The 19966-nt window shown below is 40.7% G+C and overlaps 1 protein-coding gene across 1 annotated transcript in view; it reads right to left on the reverse strand.

Annotated features, from left to right (window-relative positions):
- Positions 1–5180: 5180 nt before the first annotated feature.
- LOC133449232 (gamma-glutamyl hydrolase-like) overlaps positions 5181–19966 on the reverse strand; it is a 35381-nt gene continuing 20595 nt past the window's right edge. Inside the window, exons 2-9 of the mRNA XM_061728363.1 lie at positions 16091–16205; positions 15159–15209; positions 12621–12705; positions 12403–12541; positions 9930–10036; positions 8521–8611; positions 7011–7148; positions 5181–5709 (exon numbers count right to left, since the gene is read on the reverse strand). Coding sequence (XP_061584347.1) covers positions 5588–5709; positions 7011–7148; positions 8521–8611; positions 9930–10036; positions 12403–12541; positions 12621–12705; positions 15159–15209; positions 16091–16205 — 848 coding nt within the window. The 3' untranslated portion in view covers positions 5181–5587. The remainder of the gene's footprint in view (positions 5710–7010; positions 7149–8520; positions 8612–9929; positions 10037–12402; positions 12542–12620; positions 12706–15158; positions 15210–16090; positions 16206–19966) is intronic.

The following is a 19966-nucleotide window of genomic DNA, read 5'->3' on the forward strand; positions in this document are numbered from 1 at the left end:
TTGAAATAGCAGTAAAACCACATTCATTGATGAAATGACGTAAGGGATGGAAAGGAGGGATGGCAGTTTTACAGGGGGATGATTTGGACCGTTTTTATTTCAGGGGCTATTCCATCCCCCCTCATCCCCCCTCAACTCCAGTACTGGTTACAAACATCATAAAACATAGATAATTTACATACATTTTCATAACAATAAGATGATTTCCTTTGCCTTACCTTGATGATATACCTGTATAGCCATTTCTGTAGAAAATATCTGCAGTTGTTTCTAGTTTGCACAATAAAACCAACATGTAAATCTTTTTGACACTTGAACAAGAGTCATTACCAGAAAAAAAAACTTTTTCAGGTTAATTTTCACTTGAAATAAGTAGAATAATCTGCCAGTGGACAAGATTTATCTTCTCATTACAAGAAAAAAAATCTTGTTCCACTGGCAGATTTTTTTCTGCTAATTTTTAGTAAAAAAATTACTTGAAACAGGTGAAAATGGTCAAATAACAAGTTATTTTTCTGGAAATGACACTTGTTTTAAGTGTAATGAGATTTGTTTGACTAAAAATTTGACATTTTACCTAGAAATAAGACAAATATTCTTGGTAAGATTTTAAGTTTTTGCAGTGCTGAGTCTTACTTGGTGCTAAAGACCAAGGAGAAGAAGAGGATTTTAAGATATTTCTTTCTTTCGTTATCCTTTACTTTATTCAGTAAAAGAAATACTAAACACTTCAATATAATTACAACAAATCTCTTTCCTTGAATGAAAGGGAACAGAAAGAAGACTTAGCTTATTTTATCTGTCCCTTTTCCTAAGAAATCAAATTTCAATTAATTTCAATTAATGTAATAATAAAAAATTTAAAAAAATTACAAATTTCTTAAAAGCAGGTAGCCAGGAGGCTTGTCCAGGAGTCCAGCGAGCAAAGGCCCGTTCCCGTCCGGATCACACCTGAAAGTTCCTCCTCAAAGCAACCGTCTCTGGTCCTGGAGGGCCACTTTCGTGGGGGCGGGTGCACCTGCCCGCGTTGGAGGCCGGGGCGGCTCTGTCTCTCCAGGCACACTGGCCCCCTGCCGGGTGGGGGTCATTGGCCTGGAGGGTGAGGGCCTCCTGGCCACGTGTCCGGCCCGGACCGGGTGGCCGGGGATTGCCTGGGTCGCGATCCGCCACCACGGGATCTCTGGCTACTTCTTCCCTTGTCGTGGGGGCCCCGCCCGCGGGCCCCCTCGGCCGCCGCCGGGGGATGGGGGGGCCCTTGCTGGCGGTGGGTTGCCTCCCTCCTACGTCTCCCCTCTGTGGGGTTGCCGGTGGCCTGGGTTCCGGGTTCTTCCTTGTCGGCCCCTGGTCTCGCGGGTGGCGGGGTTGCCTCCCCCCTCTCCCACAATATAGATACACTTCAGGTGGAGCTTTTATAGGATTATCACACACACACACACACACACACACACACACACACACACACACACACACACACACACACACACACACACACACACACACACACACACACACACACACACACACACACACACACACACAGCCACCCCATTTTGGGGTTAGTTAATTGTGGTAGCTTAGCTCAGATTGTGATTGGATCTCGAGACTTGGGACGGTTGCTGCTCATGTTTTGGTCGGCTCCGTGTCTGTTCTGTTCTTTTTTTTTTTGCAGATTTCCAGTGCTCGACGTGCGCCTCCATGTGTGTTCTCGCGTCCTGGATTATTAGCGGATGTGTGATGGGCGAACCGTGCATGCTTGTGGTGGCAGTATTATGGTCTGGGCTCGGGTCCAACACTTGGCTCCACCTGCAGGTTCTATAGAAGGGTTGTGTTTATTAGCCCTCAACAGTGGGGATTCATTAGACGCAGCCAAGTCTTTACCACCCAGAAAACCTTGGAGATGTCTGAAACGTGAAAGTTCTGCACAAGAGTATCGTTTCTTTCATTAACAAAGAGCAAAAAGTAATTCACTTATTCAGCTTGACTTTGGTTATGTGTTTTTCACAGGAGTCCCTTCGCTTCAAAGAGACAAAAAAACAGGGAAAAGTTTGTCATGAAGAGAATAAACACGACGCCAGTGACAAGGAATGAGTGAAATTATTCAGATTTATTTACCACATCCGACAAAATGTTCTTAAAAATAGTTTCTGTTGAAGATAAAACATTGAAACGAGCTCACAGACCGTGTGGAACAGACAGCGGTTGAGGGTACGAGGCTGAAAGGTGAAGACGACACTATCGACGCCACAGGAGCACAGGCTGCAAAGCACGTTTCATTTCAGGTGAAGAAACGTTACATTCATCGCTTCAATGGTTCGCTCACAGCAACAGTCAGTGATGTTACGCTCCGACCAGCCCAACAGGATCGGCAGAAAAGCCTCCACGTCTCCGGAGCCGAAAGAATTAAACATGAAAATGTGAACGTCTACATCCCGGCACCGTGCAGCTTCGTTGTTCATGCAAACCAAAAGCTACGAGAGTTGGGACACTACAGAGAATCAGATCCAATATATTTGTTTCTTAAGTGATTTAGGCCACGTTTACACATAGCTGGGTATTTACAAAAACGGATATTTCCCCCTCTACGTTTTGAATAATACCATCGTTTACACCAGGGGTCTGCAAGCCAAAATGTTTTAGAGCCATATTGGACCAAAAACACAAAAAACTAATATGTCTGGAGCCGCAAAAAATGAAAAGTCTTGTATCAGCCTTAGAATGAAGAAACACATGCTGCATGTTTCTATATTAGTTATAACTGGGGGAAGATTTTTTTTTCATTATGCACCTCGAGAAGAAAGTCAAAATGTCGAGAAAAAAGTCGTAATTTTGAGAAAAAAGTCATAATTTCGAGAAAAAAGTGGAAATGTCGAGATTAATGTTGCAGTACAATTTTGAGAAACAGGTCGAAATGTCAAGGAAAAAGTCGAAATGTTGAGATTAATGTTGCAGTACAATCTCGAGAAAAAAGTCAAAATGTCAAGGAAAAAGTGAAAATTTCGAGAAAAATGTTGAGGTTAAAAAGGAAGAAAAAAAGAGAAAAAATGAAAAAAAGAAGAAAAAAAATGAAAAAAAGAAAAGAAAAAAAGAAGAAAAAATGAAAAAAAAAGGTCAAACATTTCTGAAAAAGCTCCAGGAGCCACTAGGGCGGCACTAAAGAGCCGCATGCGGCTCTAGAGCCGCGGGTTGCCTTCCACTGATTTCCACGAACCCGCATAAATATCTGTTAAGGTGCTATGAGCAGCCAAACCTGCAGGGGGCAGTGTAACGAGAAGATAAAGTCATGCTAGCCAATCAGAATCCTGGAAAAAACCATCAACAAATGACACGTGTGAAGCCTGAATAATATGGTTCCGCGTTAAATCGACGGCGTAGCCTACGTACGGTGCGCTTTGCCGCGTACCCTACGCCGTAGGCTCTGCGTTGGTGTAACGCGGAACCATAAATCAGCCTTGACTGCCAGTTACTTCCAAGACGGAACGAGAGTCTTTGGTTTGGAGTGACAGAGAAGTGGAGTTACTTTTAGGTGTGACGTTAGAATATAAAACAGGTAAAATACAAGAAAATATTGACGGTGGCCAAACTAATTGTAAACACAAGTCGCACACATGATGCTGGTGACGTTTCTGTCGCATAATGTGACGTTCTGAAGCCTAAATGTCCGTTTCTCTCCGTTTACAAGCAAACGTGAAGACGGAGGTTTTAAAAATCTCCACTTTGGCCGGAGTTTTCAGAAATGATGGTTTTTGGAGACTTTGAGCTTCGTTTTCGTGTAAACCAACGGCCAAAACGCATGAAAACGCTTCCGTTTTTTTGCTACATGGAAACAGGGCCTTAAATTGACAGAGAGTCGGGCCGGTACAGCTTTTCCCGCTCTGCGATGCTGCCGCTGACGTTCGGGTGGTTTAGGCAGCTTCCTGCCAGTCAGGACATCAACTTCTGCAGCATCTCAGTGGGTGTTCTGTCCCTCTTTTCCCCCTGTGAGTTATTCCCCTCAGGTGAAGGTGAGGGCTGCTCGGGCGTCGGCCATCTTGGTTGTGCGTTTTATGAATCTGTTCATCTATCGCAAAGACCAGGGGTCAGAAACCCGCGGCTCTAGAGCTGCATGCGGCTCTTTAGCGCCGCCCTAGTGGCCCCTGGAGCTTTTTCAGAAATGTTTGACCTTTTTTTTCCATTTTTTCTTCTTTTCTTCCTTTTTCCTTTCCTTTTTAATCTCGACATTTTTCTCGAAATTTCGACTTTTTTCTCGACTTTTCGATTTTTTTCTCGACTTTTTTTCGAAGTGCATAATGAAAAAAAAAAAATCTCCCCCCAGTTATAACTAATATAGAAACATGCAGCACGTGTTGTCTTCATTCTAAGGCTTATACAAGACTTTTCATTTTTTACGGCTCCAGACATATTTGTTGTTTGTGTTTTTTTGTGTCTGGCTCTAAAACATTTTGGATTGCAGACCCCTGGTATAGACATATATCCGTAGACGCCGCATTGAGTGTTCTTGCTCGCTGCTGAGATACGTCAACGTCGCCGCCATATTGGATGTTCAAGACTGCGCTGTAAACTAATACAAGTAAATTATTTTCATAAAGCATCTTTCTACAAAGAAATGTACGTTTTACGTCTGATTTATTCATTCACACACGCACTAATATACTTGGGAAACAGTTTAGGCACCAAATATAATATATTTAATTTTCTCAGGTGGCAAAAATAAGAACTTTATTGATCCCATATAGGAGTAATTCATGTTATATCAGCTATAGAGAACAAGGTAGTGCCGAAAAACAATATATATCCCCCTCACAAAAATAAGAAAAATAGAGAAACATATTTTCTCATCAACAAAACATATTTAAAATGTTCAAGTAACAACATAACATATGTTAACCATTTTTCAGACAATAAAATAACATTTGAACCATTTTTCAGATGACAAATAACATTCTTATTTTTGTGAGGGGAGATATATATTGTTTTTCGGCACTACCTTGTTCTCTATAGCTGATAGAACATGAATTACTCCTATGTGGGATCAATAAAGTTCTTATTTTTGCCATCTGAGAAAATTAAATACATTATATTTGGTGCCTAACCGTTTCCCAAGTATATTAGTGCGTGTGTGAATGAATAAATGAGACGTAAAACGTACATTTCTTTGTAGAAAGGCGCTTTATGAAAATAAGTCAATTTACTTGTATTAGTTTACAGCGCAGTCTTGAACATCCAATATGGCGGCGACGTTTACATTCTAGAGCGGTGCATGCTGGGAATTCTGACTTCTATATTGTAGAAATGGATTTATGCAACAAAATACCGTTTAGATTGGGTTCATACTTTCTGCAGGTAAATGTAAGTAATACTTTTGTATCTCTTCCATAGTGTCTCAACTTTCTCCACATTCAGAGTTGTACATGTTTGTGTTTTTATTTTGGTTTAAGGTTTTTCTGTCATGGTGAGTTTGTTTTCTTCTATCATGGTTTTGTTTTGCATTTCTGAATTTCACGAATGACTGGAGGCGACTAAAGGCAGCGACGACACGGAGCCGGCGCTGGAACGGGACGCTGCGTCCGTTTCCCTGCAGGACGGCTCGTCAGGGGAAGTAATAGTTCTGCACGAAGACGGCGCTGATGCCCCTGTAGACGGGGGCGGAGTTGTAGATCAGAGCTCGCTCCTCCTCGGCCGGGCTCGGGAAGCGGTGCTGGTTCTTCATGGCTGGAGGAGAAAACAGACAAAACAGGGATCAGGAATTACCTGGAGAGACCGGTCACCATCAAGCAGTTTCATCACCTCCCTGGTGCCTGAAGAAGGGACGGCATTTACCGTATTTTCTGGACTATAAGCCGCATCCGCTCTATTTAAAAAAAAAGATATGCAAGACGCAGATATTTATGTTGTTAGATTAGATATTTACTACATGTACAGAATGATTTTGAACTGTAAATGATGTACATGTATGAACCTAACCTAAGAAAATAACCACTATTTATTTATCTATTTATCTGTTTGAAATCTGCTTCTACTTCTATCTGCTAAAGAAGAAGTAGTGTATTTTTCTTTGCATTTATTTTGTCTTAGTTTTGATTCTAATTCCGGTTAGAGCGCCCCGAGCGGTGGAAGAAAAATACACAGAATAGCTGCACCTTTGTATAAGCCGCATGGTTGAAAACCTATGAAAAAAATAGCGGTTTATAGTCCAGAAAATACGGTAATTGGTGACCCTGATCCTGCTGTATCTCCTGACGTCTCGTTCCTTCAGACGTCAGGCCGACCTCATTGCTGCCTTTCCTCTCAGAGAGTTTAGAGAAGACGGTTTATGACGTTTATGATGTTTTTGTGTAACAAACATGGCGGAAGGCGGATCTGAGAGCGAGGAGCTCGTTGTTAAACGAGGCTCCAGCTCCGTTATCCGGAACTGGTTTGGATTTAAAAAGAGAGACGAGGAGCAAACATCATCTATTATGTGCAGAGTCTGCAAAAACAGAAGGAAATGGTTGTTACATTTTGATATAACGTTTGACTATTACGAAAAAAAAATTGCAATAGTATCTAATTTGTGGCATGTTCCAACCACAGGTTAATTTTCACATTTTATTTATATTAGAAGAGGTCATCACTGATTTTTTTTTTATTTTCAGTGAACTTTTATTTATTTGTCCTGTTTCTTTATTTATCAGGTTGTATTTTTTTCTACTTTGTGATTTTATAAGCTTGGAAAACTTTGAGGACAATAGTCCTTTTGCTGTTTGCACTGTTATCCTACTGTTTACGCCATGCAGTTTGAATAAATGTTGAATCTGTTCTTACATTTCAAACTTGTTTCATTTGAGTCATTACAGTTTTGCAGTACAGGTGTACTAATTTAATTGGTTTTTATTAATTCAATGTAATTGGTGTAGTTTAGTAGCATTTAGTATCTTTTAGAGCAGTGATTTGGCTCCAAAGACTCTATAGTCTCTATACTCTATAAGAATATACTATACGTCTACGTTTATGTCTATGGTGTGGTGCGTTACCTTCAGAGACGAGGAAGCTGGCGGCGTAGAAACTGACTCTGACAGCAGACGTGGAGTGAACCATCCCCGCTTTATCGATCCACTCAAAGGGACTTTTCTCCGGATGCCACTGGACGGCGTAAAAAGGGTATCGGTAAGCTGAGGAAGAGCAGAAACACGGTCACCAGAGGAGATCTCTGTCTTTCACTGGAGTTTAACACCATACAATCCCTGGTATTAGTAGATTATTCTCATATTCTGAAGTTTAGAGACTTGGTTTATTATAAAACAATGAAAATCATGTTTAACCTTGTGCTGTCTTTGGGTCAAGGAAGGAGGAAGGAAGGAGGAAGGGAAGAAGGGAGGAAAGAAGGAAGGAAGGAAGGAAGGAAGGAAAGAAGGGATGAAGGAAGAAAGAAAAGAAGGAAGGGAAAAAAGAAGGGAGGAAAGAAGGAAGGAAGGAAGGAAGGAAGGAAGGAAGGAAGGAAGGAAGGAAGAAAAGAAGGAAGGAAGGAAAGAAGGGATGAAGGAAGAAAGAAAAGAAGGAAGGGAAAAAAGAAGGGAGGAAAGAAGGAAGGAAGGAAGGAAGGAAGGAAGGAAGGAAGGAAGAAAAGAAGGAAGGAAGGAAGGAAGGAAGGAAGGAAGGAAGGAAGGAAGGAAGGAAGGAAGGAAGGAAGGAAGAAAAGAAGGAAGGAAGGAAGGAAGGAAGGAAGGAAGGAAGGAAGGAAGGAAGGAAGGAAGGAAGGAAGGAAGGAAGGAAGGAAGGAAGGAAGGAAGGAAGGGAAAAAAGAAGGATGGAAGGAAAGAAGGAAGGGAGAAACAGGAGAATGAGGTCATTTTGACCCAGAGACAGTACAAGGTTAAAGGGAAAAAGGGAATAATAAAACCAGACAGTGTGCAGAAGTTTTTCACGGCGTCTGAGAGTAAATATGAGTTCAGAGGTGGAGGCAGATTTTTGTTACCAAAAGTCATAAAAGAAGTTAAAGAAGATGTATTTCTTTTAAAGGGGTCCAGCTGTGGAAGAGTGTTGATCTCAAACTTAAGCAATGAACTTCAAAAAATCATTATGTGTATTTATATTTGGGAGTTATGGCTGTAATTGAAAAAAGGGGAAAAGAGATATGTATGTGTAAGTATATGCATCTATACGTGTACATGTATGTATGAAAGTGTATGTACAGTATATGTATATATTATATGTTTGTTTTTTGCTCTTTTGTCTTCACACTTGACAGTCAATTTGAAAAAAAAAAACTGTCTCTTCCTTGTTGTTCCTTGTTGTTGTTGTATATATAACTGAAATAAACTTAAACTAAACTAAAATTAAACGAAACTATTACAGAACTGCTTTTATTATCGTGACAAACTGCGTTTATTACTGTTGCTCCACTTAGAAAGGTTTCCATGGGACTCTGGCGCCATCTAATGGCCCGTTTTCCAGAATGCAGGGTCACCGTTTGTGTTCGTGACTGAAGTCCAGCAGGACAAAGACGTCGACATCTTCCTGACTGCAGATCTGTGCGTGAAATACCTTCCATGGTGGAGATGAATTCTTTCTTCCCATCGCTGTTGGTGGACAGGACTTTGTAAAACCTCCTCAGCTTGGCGTTTCCGCTGTAGTTCTGCACAGTTCAGACACATTGTTCTTTCATTTATAATCCAGTTACTGTTGTTAAGATTTTGGTGGCCCCTAAGCAAGATTTTGTTGGTGCCATCAGAAACAAATTAATTATCCACAAATCTCTGACTTTATTTGGAAATAAAAGTATGTTATTTGCAGTACTGGAGTTGTAAAAAACTATCAGGGGGGATGGTGGATTTTATCATATGGGGACAGATAATTTGTGCTGATTACAAATAATATAATATATTACAAATAATAGCAGTGACCAAAACACCTGCAGAAATACTGCAGGAATGACATAGCAGCAGTTAAATGCAGCCTTCTGTAAGCTTTAAATATCCACTGGGCTTACATCAAATACATCAAAACACAACAATAAAAAACACTTTTCTGAACTTATCAATATGACTCTGTCCTTCACAGGATAAGTAACATGGATCACTGCAAAAACTCACAATCTTAACAAGAATATTTGTCTTATTTCTAGTTAAAATGTCTCATTTTAGTAAAAAAATCTCATTACACTTAAAACAAGATTCATCACTGGAAAAAAACAACAATTTTCACCTGTTTCAAGTAGATTTTCACTTGAAATAAGTAGAAAAATCTGCCAGTGGAACAAGATTTTATTGCTTGTAATGAGAAGATAAATCTTGTCCCACTGGCAGAAAATTGTCACATTGTGTTTTGCAGTGTAGAGATGTGTCATCAACAAAGTCATTGAATAAAAGTTAAATTCACAAGTTATTGTAACTTTGATATTAAACTAAGGTCATCAGCACAGAAAAAATTAATTTTAAACACCATTTTCTTTGTTTTTTTTTGCTGCTTACATTTTGTCTCAGGAGAAGTGCAATTTACAAAGATATTGATCACTTATTTTTAACAATTATTTGTTAAATCTGAATTTCCTTTTTTTTAAATTGGTATTTCCTTTAAACAGTAAATAAAGCATTACTTTGTAAGTGTAGATGTTTCAGTACGGCAGCAGCGCTCGTTGGTCTGGTGGATTTGCATCAACTGCCGCCTGTAAAATTTCTTCTACTTATTTTAAGTGAAAATCTACTTGAAACAGGTGAAAATTGTCAAATAACAAGTCATTTTTCTGGTGATGACTCTTGTTTTAAGTGTAATGAGATTTTTTGACTAAAAATGAGACATTTTAACTAGAAATAAGACAAATATTCCTGGTAGGATTTTGAGTTTTTGCAGTGATGGAGGAGAAGAAACCTCCCAAACCCGTCCGGATCACTGAGCAGGACGTAACAACCATCTCAGGAGGAAAACAGGTGAAAAGGGGGAGACGCGGTGGATACCTGAAGAGAAAGACTCCAGCTGTGGAAGTTGGACGTGATGTTCTGGTCCGTCAGAGTCTGCAGCAGATCTTTGGGGAAGCCCCGGAACAGACGGCTGGAGTGGGCGGCTGCAGGACGGAGGAACGTTTGTGTCAGCAGTGATGTTGGGACGACAAACAGCAGCGTTTAGATGCACAACTCAGGTCCACACGTGTCCCCTCTATATATATCTGGGTCAATGACGTGACGCCTATATATTTTCTGAAAAACTAATTTTTTTTCAATTCAAAAAAAGGTTTAAATGGATAAAAAAAATAATCATATATATGACCTACCTGTCCCACATATGGACTCACTTCAATTTTACGAAAAATACTAGTTATTTCGGATTTTGTTGTTGTTTTAAGCATCAAAATGTCATGTGGTGCGACCATGACTCTTGTTTTGAAAACCTATTTGAAATCACTCTAAATGTTTTTAAATCAATCTTCAGCCCTATCTGGCATGATTTCCCTAGTGTCTTGTAGTGTGTAAGATTGCAACACATTTGTAGTTGTATTTCCATCATGATATACAAACAAAGTTTGACTGATGTCCATTTTATGAAATATCATGAGACGCGACCATTAAAAAAACAACCATTTTTGTAAAATACTGAAAACTTGTAAAAAAAAAGATTTCAAGATGCTAAGGGAATTTATTTTAATATGAATCATGGTTGCACCACATGACCTTTTTTTAAGGCTAGTGCCAATTCATCTTGACAAAAAACTCTGAAATCACTTCATTTAAAAGTTTTATATGAATTTATGTGTACACAACATTCTTAATGTTTGAACTACTGCAATAGATATTCTTTTTTTTATTATTTTAAAATTGACCTGTTGGAAATCCTTATTCGTCATTGACCCATCTGTAGAATCAGGAGCTGGCTTTTCATTATCTGTTTGTTTTGAGCGACAGCTACATCACAGTCTGTGGAGTCAGGAGACGAGCAGTCGCCTCTTCAGCTACGTACCGTTTAGGTCTTTGGTGAACTGGACCTGTGAGCTGTGAGAGATTAGCGGGTAGAAAAAATAGCAGCTATAATAAAAATTAAAGCTGCAAGCAGCGATGAACGGGCCCTCGCACTCACGGCCACCGCCCCCCATGAGCATATCAGAAATGACACCACCCACGACTTCCTGTGTCAAACCATTCAAAAGTTATAGCAGAAAATCGGACAACCTATCAGAAGAAGGAGTGGGGCTAATTTTCACCAATTATGGTAAAAGTTATGGCAGAGAATAGTATTCTAGGGGGCGCTGTTGAGCCGTTTGGCAAAGCCCATTAATGCAAACCATGAAATATCATATGTATCGCCAGGCCTTGCATGCAAAATTTGGTGACTTTTGGAGAACTATCAAATATGGACCAATCACATGAAGGGGGGTCGTGCTTTTTTGCGTCTATCGTCGCCACGGTAACACTTTTGACTGAGAAAAGTAATGCGCATCGTCGCAGGATGGAGACGCATATTTTGATGTAAAACACATCTGGGTGCAGGTTACGGTTCGGGCCGTATTAACTGCCGAAGGAATGGCATAAATTGCGACAAAATTATGATTAATTGAAAATGGTCGACTTCCTGTTCGGTTTCGGCCATGGCGCCAAGAGACTTTTCTTTAAGTTGTGACATGATACAGGTGTGTACCGATTTTCGTGCATGTACGTCAAACCGTATTTTGGGGCTTGAGGCACAAAGTTTTCTAGGGGGCGCTGTTGAGCCGTTAGGCCACGCCCATTAATGCAAACCATTAAATATCACATTTTGCATTTTTGGTGCAAAATTTGGTGACTTTTTGGGCACGTTTAGGGGGAAAAAAAGCCTTCATTTCGTCAGAAGAGGGAAAATAAAAACATTTCCTACAGATACAATAGGGCCTTCGCACTGTCAGTGCTCGGGCCCTAATAATAAATGATGAAATAATGCAAAATAGAACAAAAAAAATGTCAAGGTGTATCAGTGTCGAAGGTGTGAAACAACGGAACCGCCTGGATGAGGAACTAAAAAAAAGTAGCTCAATTAATAAATTTAAAAAAAATTATAAATCTAAAATAATGGATAAATATAGAACACTAATATAAATTATCTTCATATTAAACTGTCTAAATTATGCAACTTTCCTCCTGCAGCTATCCTCAAATCGTGAGTGACCACATTTATTTTCTTCTCTTCTTTGTTTATTTTCTTTGTTTTATTCGTTCGTTTCGTTTTCTTCTTATTAGTATCTTTTGTTTCTGAAGTCTGCCTTTGTTGAAAAGGATAGGCAAAATAAGCCATGAGGCTTCAGCTTATACCTTTTTGGTCAAAAAAAAAAAAAAGGAAATGTGTACATATATATTTATACCTGTGTGTATACTGTACATATACAGTGTGTATATGCAAACATCTTAAAATGTAAATGACCAAAACAAAATAAACTAAACTAAACTAAAATCTCTCCAAGAATACCTGCGGTGAGGGTGAGGGGCAGCGCCACCGCCTTGGTGTCGGTCAGCGTGAGCAGGTTCCTGTTGGCCGTGAGGACGGAGAGCTGCTGGAAGCCCTGGCAGGTTCCCCAGATGGGGAAGTAGTCGCCCGCATCGTTGGCCTGGGAGGACGAGAGGGGGAGGACGTGAAAAACAGGCCCCGGCAGGACACCCAGGTCCAACTCCACGCACGTTTATTACCCTCAGAGCCAAGTGGTAGAAGATCCTGGCGGCTCGGCTGTACTGCGACGTCTGGATGTCGACGTCTCCCCCCGGCAGCAACAGTCTGAGGAAACAACCATGTCAGGGAGGAAAATAACCTGGATTTTACAGAATACCTGGAAATTACAGCTGGATTAAAGTCATCCAGATGTTGGACCAAATAGTGCTGGGCGGTATACCGGTTCATACCGAATACCGGTGTTTATTTTTCTTATGATATGAATTTTTCATATACCGTAATACCGGTGAGTATGTACAGTAGCGTACACAACGTTGGGAACGCCGCACGGCGCTACGTTCCACCGCGCTGCGCGGCAGAACATAGCGCCGCTGGACACTGTTTGTGAGGGGACTGTAGTGATGCACCGATTGTTCGGTAACCGAAATTGTTCGGCCGAAAATGGCAAAAAAACACTTTCGGTGTTCGGTGGAATAAGTGGGGAAAAAACCGAACAATTAATAACGGCGTTGTAAAATAAGGAAATAGACTGGCCGCTCTGTCCCGTAACGTTGCGCACTACATAAATCGTTGGCCAACCAAAAACTAACCCCATAAGAATTTTACCAACATTCACCAGGAGGTGGAACCAAAACAACATAATGCTGGGAAATTAAAAATTTTTCATTTTTTTATGTTCAATAAATATGTTCTACCTTGTAATTTTGTAAAAGATGTTTTTCTTTGAAAAGCATGCCTAAATCAAATTTATTTGATTTAGGCATCCTCCTCCTGACAGTAAAATAGGCCATTCTAAGCCAATTTACTGCAGCAATTCCTTTCCAAATTATTAGAAAATGTGGTTAACACCCAGTTGTGCATGAAAAAAAAATACCGGGATATACTGGGAAACCGATATGATTTTGAAAAATACCGTGATATACATTTTTGGTCATACCGCCCAGCACTAGGACCAAATGACTTTCAGCAGCAGCTTCTGAGCCTGATGAACTTTACTCACACCAACATCATTTATCATATCTTGTAAGGGGGATGTGAGGAAACCTGACTTTTCTCCAAAGCATGACTTGAAAAGCAACAACTGTCCGCTCAAAACACCACAGTGACTTTACATCTTTGGTTTTTTGTTTTTGACACCATGTGACAGCTCAAAGTGACGTCGCTTTCTTACATCAACGCTGGTTTAAACTCAAAACCTCAGACGAGCGCGACACAGCACATCTGTTCAATTCAATTCAATTTTATTTACATAAAATTACACAAAAATTATTTGATAGATGTAAGAATTTGGATTTGATGTGGGTAAGCGATGTTGAGAGACTCAAATGGATTTTTGATCATAAAGTATTTGCACTTGCTGACTATTTGGAGAAAGCGTGGGATAGGCGAAGAAAAGTAACATATATGTAAAAATATCCAGTCTGGTTTTTGGTTAATTTATTTTGTTTTTCCGGTGTACATTGTGCAGCTCCCAATTAACTGCGTGTGATATTGTGTATTGATGATTTTCTGTTTCTGGTGTCTTATAATCCTGTAAGGGAGTGGTTCCCAACCTTTTTTCCTTGTTCCCCCCCTACTTGTGTCTAAGACCAGCCGGGCCCCCGACCCGTACGTACTAGCAGCAAAAGAGTAAAGTTATTCGTTACAAACCATTAATTGAAAAAAATGAACATTAATTATGTTTTTTTTATACATTTCTCTTCGGTTTACCCTGTATACATATGACTTTGTTTTTCTCACCTTCATTTTGTGTCACCAATGTATAAAATACGCACAAAAAATAATTGCAAGGACATAAAATAATTTCAGAAAAATGTCTCTTTTAATATGAGAGCAACATTTTTTTTACATTTTTCCTTTAACAACCTTTCAGAGTAGTAGTATGATTAAATGTTGAATAATGATATAATAATAAGTTTTTATCCTGATAAATAACTTAGTATTCTAAAATGACCAAAATATTTCTACGTGGGTTTATACAGACTTGGATTACTGTATTCCATTAGGTGTGTTATTTATTTAACATGTGCAAATATAATTTGTACAACTGCATGTCCTCAAAGCAGACAAAGTTTTGCACCCCCCCCAGAGATCTCTGGCCCCCCCAGGGGGGCCCGGACCCCAGGTTGGGAGACACTGCTGTAAGGGATGGGTCTTCGGACATGACACAAAAATAAAATTCATTCATTCATTCATTCATTCATTCATTCATTCATTCATTCATACATACATAGCGTCTATTAAAACAGAAGTTGTCTCTGGGATCTTTCCAGAGACCCAGAACATAAACCCCCGAGCAGTTATTACATAAACAATGGCAGGTAAAAACTCCCCTAGTGGGAGAAAAACCTTCAGCCAAACAGCCGGTTCCTCTTACGTCAAAAACGACCACATTTCTGCAAACTCAACGAAACAGAGGCCAGAAGAATGTAACAGATGACTGCCATTTAAACGGTTGCCATGGCTACAAGCCTGCACCTGCAGAACAGCGCCCTCTGCTGCAGCAGCTTTAGAGGAGAATCATTTCATCATCAGACCAGAGGGAGAAAACAACTCACCCGTTTATTGAGTAGAATATCTTTGCATATTCTCCCTCTGTGCGGTTGATTCTGGTGAGCAGAAGAGAGACAGAAACACAACAATATTTCAATCATCAGTCAGTAGAATTTAGAATCAGAATCAGAAAGAAGTTTATTATATATAAGTCGTTTTTTAACCCTTGTACTGTCTTTGGGTCAAAATGACCTAATTCTCCTGTTCCTCCTTTCCTCCTGCTCTCTCCTTCCTTCTTCCCTTCCTTCTTTACTCCTTTCCTTCTTTCTTTCCTCCCCTCGTACATTCTTTCCTTGTTTTCTCCTTTCCTTTTTCTGGTAATGACTCTTGTTGGTAAGATTTGGAGTTTTTGCAGTGTAATCCAGTTACTGTTAAGATTTTGGTGGCCAAACAAGAAACAAATTAATTATCCACAAATCTCTGACTTTATTTGGAAATAAAAATATATTATTTGACACTTGTGGACCACGTTAGCGGTTGTGACCCTAAACGACCCCATCAAGGTTTTCATCATTACTGGTTACTTCCTGTGACAGTTATGGCGTAACGGTGCTGATGAAGAAATACAAACGCAGCTTATTCTGCATCATTCACTCGTAATTAAAGTTACATGAGACAGTCTCTCTAAAAAATAATTTTTTTTGCTTGTAATGAAAAGATAAATCTTGTCCCACTGGCAGATTTTTCTACTTATTTCAAATGAAAATTTACTTGAAACAGGTGAAAATTGTCAAATAACAAGTTATTTTTCTGGTAATGAGTCTTGTTTTAAGTGTAATGAGTTTTTTGACTAAAAATGAGACATTTTAACTAGAAATAAGACAAATATTCCTGGTAAGATTTTGAGTTTTTGCAGTGACATATGAGACGTTCAAAGTCCTCTGTGAAGGTGGGATTGTGGAGTTTGGGGCTGAGCCTGCGTTCCAGGTCGTCTCACCGGATGGGCACCACCCGGGCCCCGGCGCTCTCCACGAACTTGACGTAGGAGGCGGCTATGTAGGAAGAGCCGTGAGCGAACTGGTCCCCGGGAAGGTTTTCCTGAGCCAGCACGCCTGGAAGAGAAGAAGACGCTCCATTAAACTGGATTCAAACTGAACGCTGCACGCACTGCTGACGCCTGCAGTGGCTTTCAAACTGAACTGCAGAACTGGAGTGAACACAGTGCATATAGCCTACATATATCTATATATAACAACATTCTGAACAAAATGTGAATGCCTTCATGTGCAATTACTGTTTTTACCGTGCAATGCTTTTTCCCGGACTATCTGTGCAATATTCCTCACATGTGTAACTATGTTATTATCTGTAAATAGGATCTCAGGTCTTGATTTCACTATTCAAATGCACCTTAACTTTTTTTATATTTTTATATTATTTATATTTCTTATTGTTTGCACTGTCTTGCACTGGAGAGGTGATGCTGCTTTCAAACTCACTGTACCCAGGTATATTGACAAAGTATTCTATTCTATTCTACCGTATTCTATTTTATTCTATTCTATATAGCTGCACATCTTCAGTTTCCTATTTCACCATTGATCTCACTATAGGAAGCCTTCTTTATATTTTAGCGTTATTTTTGCATAGATGAGAGATGAGAATTTGATGCTCCTTAACCAGTTTGGTCCTGGATCAACGTCAACCGTCATCGTTTGTCAGCGGTGAACACTGACACACCGGGTCGTAGCGGGTTTGGTCATGATGTTTAAACTGTGTTTTGTGATTAATAAGCACTGTTTTTGATTATTTTGCGTTGGATCGATGCAGCACAGGAGTCGGCAACCCTCTAGAGCCGCATGCAGCTCTTTAGTGCTGCCCTAGTGGCTCCTGGAGCTTTTTCAAAAACGTTTGACCTTTTTTCTTCTTTTTTTCCTTTTTTTCTTCTTTTTTTCCCTTTTATTTCTGTTTTTTTTCTCGAGATTGTACTTCAACATTAATCTCGATATTTCAACATTTTTCTCAACATTTCATTTGTATCGTCATTTTTATGAATGACAGCCGTAGGATATGACGCCTGTGACGCTTTCAGTGTGAGTCCAGGGTGAGAGCGAGCTCCGGCCCGGATGCTGCTGTGCAGCTAAACGAGGGCAAAAGCTGCCGTCCAGACTGCAGACTCTCCTCACACGGACATGTGAGGGAACCACAGCACATATTTATGAGATGTGTGTTTCAGGTCAACTGGTGTCTCTACGGGAGTCAGAGAAAGTGGTTGTTTGTTTACATGTGGCCTTGTCTGGGCCAGGGTAGAACTGCTCCAGCAGGTCCCTGGGATCCCGCATAGGAGTTAAGGATCATGGAGGGATGATCCTGACTTGTAGTCAAGACCGCCTAATCCGAGAAACCAAGACACTACCAAGACCAGAGAGGATCAAACCAAGACTAGTTCAGGTCAAGGTTATCTTCTCATTACAAGCAAAGAAATCTTGTCCCACTGGCAGATTTTTCTACTTATTTCAAGTGAAAATTTACTTGAGACAGGTGAAAATTGTCAAATAAGTTATTTTTCTGTTAATGACTCTTGTTTTAAGTGTAATGAGATTTTTTGACTAAAAATGAGACATTTTAACTAGAAATAAGACAAATATTCCTGGTAAGATTATAAAAGTGGGTTACTTCCTGAGGAAGGCTGTGGCCGAAACGCGTGGACTGTAACCCACTTTTTTAATCTTCTACCGTATTTTCGCGACCATTCGGCACGCCGTGTGGAAAGGCGCACCCTCAGTTTTTTGTGTCATTTCTGTATTTAAAATACACACATGGCGCACCGACTGAAAAGGTGCCGTCTACACACACGGAGCGCCACCTTACAACACACACACACACACACGCGCACGCACAACACACATATAGAGCGAAAAAAAATAAATTAAAAATAAAGCGGGAGCAAAACTTAGTTTGATTGTACTTTATTTAAGTTATTACATTAATCAAACCCATCGAAATCTTCATCCACCGTTTCTGCATTCATCCGAGCCTGATCAGCTGAGACCGAGAGAACTGATCAGCTGCGACGGGCAGAGCCCGCAGCTCTCTGGCTGCGCTGCAGCCGAGTCATTTTCCTGCCGTACGGCCCCTCGGAAATGATGCCGGCTTTTGCAAAAGCCCGAACAACAGTCCAGCCAAACACTAAACGACGGAGCCTGCCGACCGACCGAGCGGCAGTCGACGCGTCCCCGCATCGGCTGCCGCTCGGTCGGTGGTTCCTCTAGCCTCTGTGGCGCAGCTCCCCCCGGGAGCAGCGTCTCCTTCTCGTAGGGAGGCCGAGTCGCCCCGTCCGCTCCAGGAGCCCCGCCAGGGAGCCGCCGCTGGGCGAACATGGGCAATTCACGCGCCCCCCTCCCTTTAACTTCTCATGGTGGCCTCAAGTACGTCCGCCTTATGGATCCGCGTTAAATCGACGCAGCCCTACGCCGTAGGGTACGGCGTACAGTGTGCGTCGCCGCGTAACCTACGCCGTAGGCTCTGCATCGGTGTAAATCGGTGTAGAATTTACAATGGGCGCATTGCGTCATTGGGCGCGCGGCACATTAAAAAAAAAAAAAAATAACACGTTTATATGCGCCTAATGGTCGCAAAAATACAGTACATGAAATGGCCATTTCAAATAAAGGCCTTTTTGTATTTGAAGAGGAGTGCCTTGGATTCTTTTTCTTTTTTTGACATCCTTTTTTCCCACCAAAGAGCACCTGATTTAGATGAATGGGCCATATTTTACCATTCACGATAAATCGTCAAAAAAATTCCCCACGGTAAGAATTTGTATCTCGCGGTTAAAACGATAAATTCCCGTTGATGACGTTTTTGTGTAAAGATGATTTATGGTTCTGCGTTAAATCGATGCACAATGTACGTGAAGGAAGGAAGGAAGGAAGGGAAATGAGCCAGAAAAGAAAGAAAGAAAGAAAGAAAGAAAGAAAGAAAGAAAGAAAGAAAGAAAGAAAGAAAGAAAGAAAGAAAGAAAGAAAGAACGGGAGCGATTTACATCGGTTGCTTGAAACCACGCCCACAACTAACTCCGCCGGCCAGAGCTTCCGCCATTTTTTCATAGCGTTTTATCGCGTCATTCAGGCAGCCAATCAGCACAGAGCCTCATTATCATAGCCCCGCCCACTCAAAATCCTGCATAGATAATGAGGTTAGAGAATGGGAAGGTAAAGACATGGCTCATTTATTTAGCAAAAACAATCAAAAGCTTGTTTTTAAGACATTCAAGGCCTGTTTAAAATAGGGATTAGATGTCATAATAGGTCTCCTTTAATCAATCACAACGATATGCAAATATTATTGATATATTTATTCAAACAAGGCCGTTATAAACACAGAACTGTAACTGGGGGCTGTCGGCCAGGCTGGTTTTAAAGGTGTTGAACAACAGGATGCTGCAGTCTTCACCACGCAGGATTTCAACACCACGTTTACACACCGACCCGTCTTGAGCAAGACGTTCAGTCAGGAAGCCGACGTGAACAGTTTCACTGGAGAGCAGACGAGTCCCTCAGCCAGTCCGGCAGCAGCCCCTTCACACTGTGTTCATTAACCCCCCAGTCACACGTCGCCTGTCCTTACTACTGCTACAAATCACGTAGGAGGATCAGTGCTGGTCAGACTGATTCCAGTTGCACACAGGTGCTGCCATCCCAGTGCTAGAAATATCATACATACATACATACATACATATATATATATATACACACACATATATATGAGGGGCCGTACAAGCCATAATTCATTCTGACCCTCTCACACACACACATTCTCCTTTCACATACATATATTTTCACTCTCATATTCATACATTTTCACTCTCATA

Source organism: Cololabis saira, chromosome 8 (assembly GCF_033807715.1).
Source record: "Cololabis saira isolate AMF1-May2022 chromosome 8, fColSai1.1, whole genome shotgun sequence".
Taxonomy (NCBI): domain Eukaryota; kingdom Metazoa; phylum Chordata; class Actinopteri; order Beloniformes; family Belonidae; genus Cololabis; species Cololabis saira.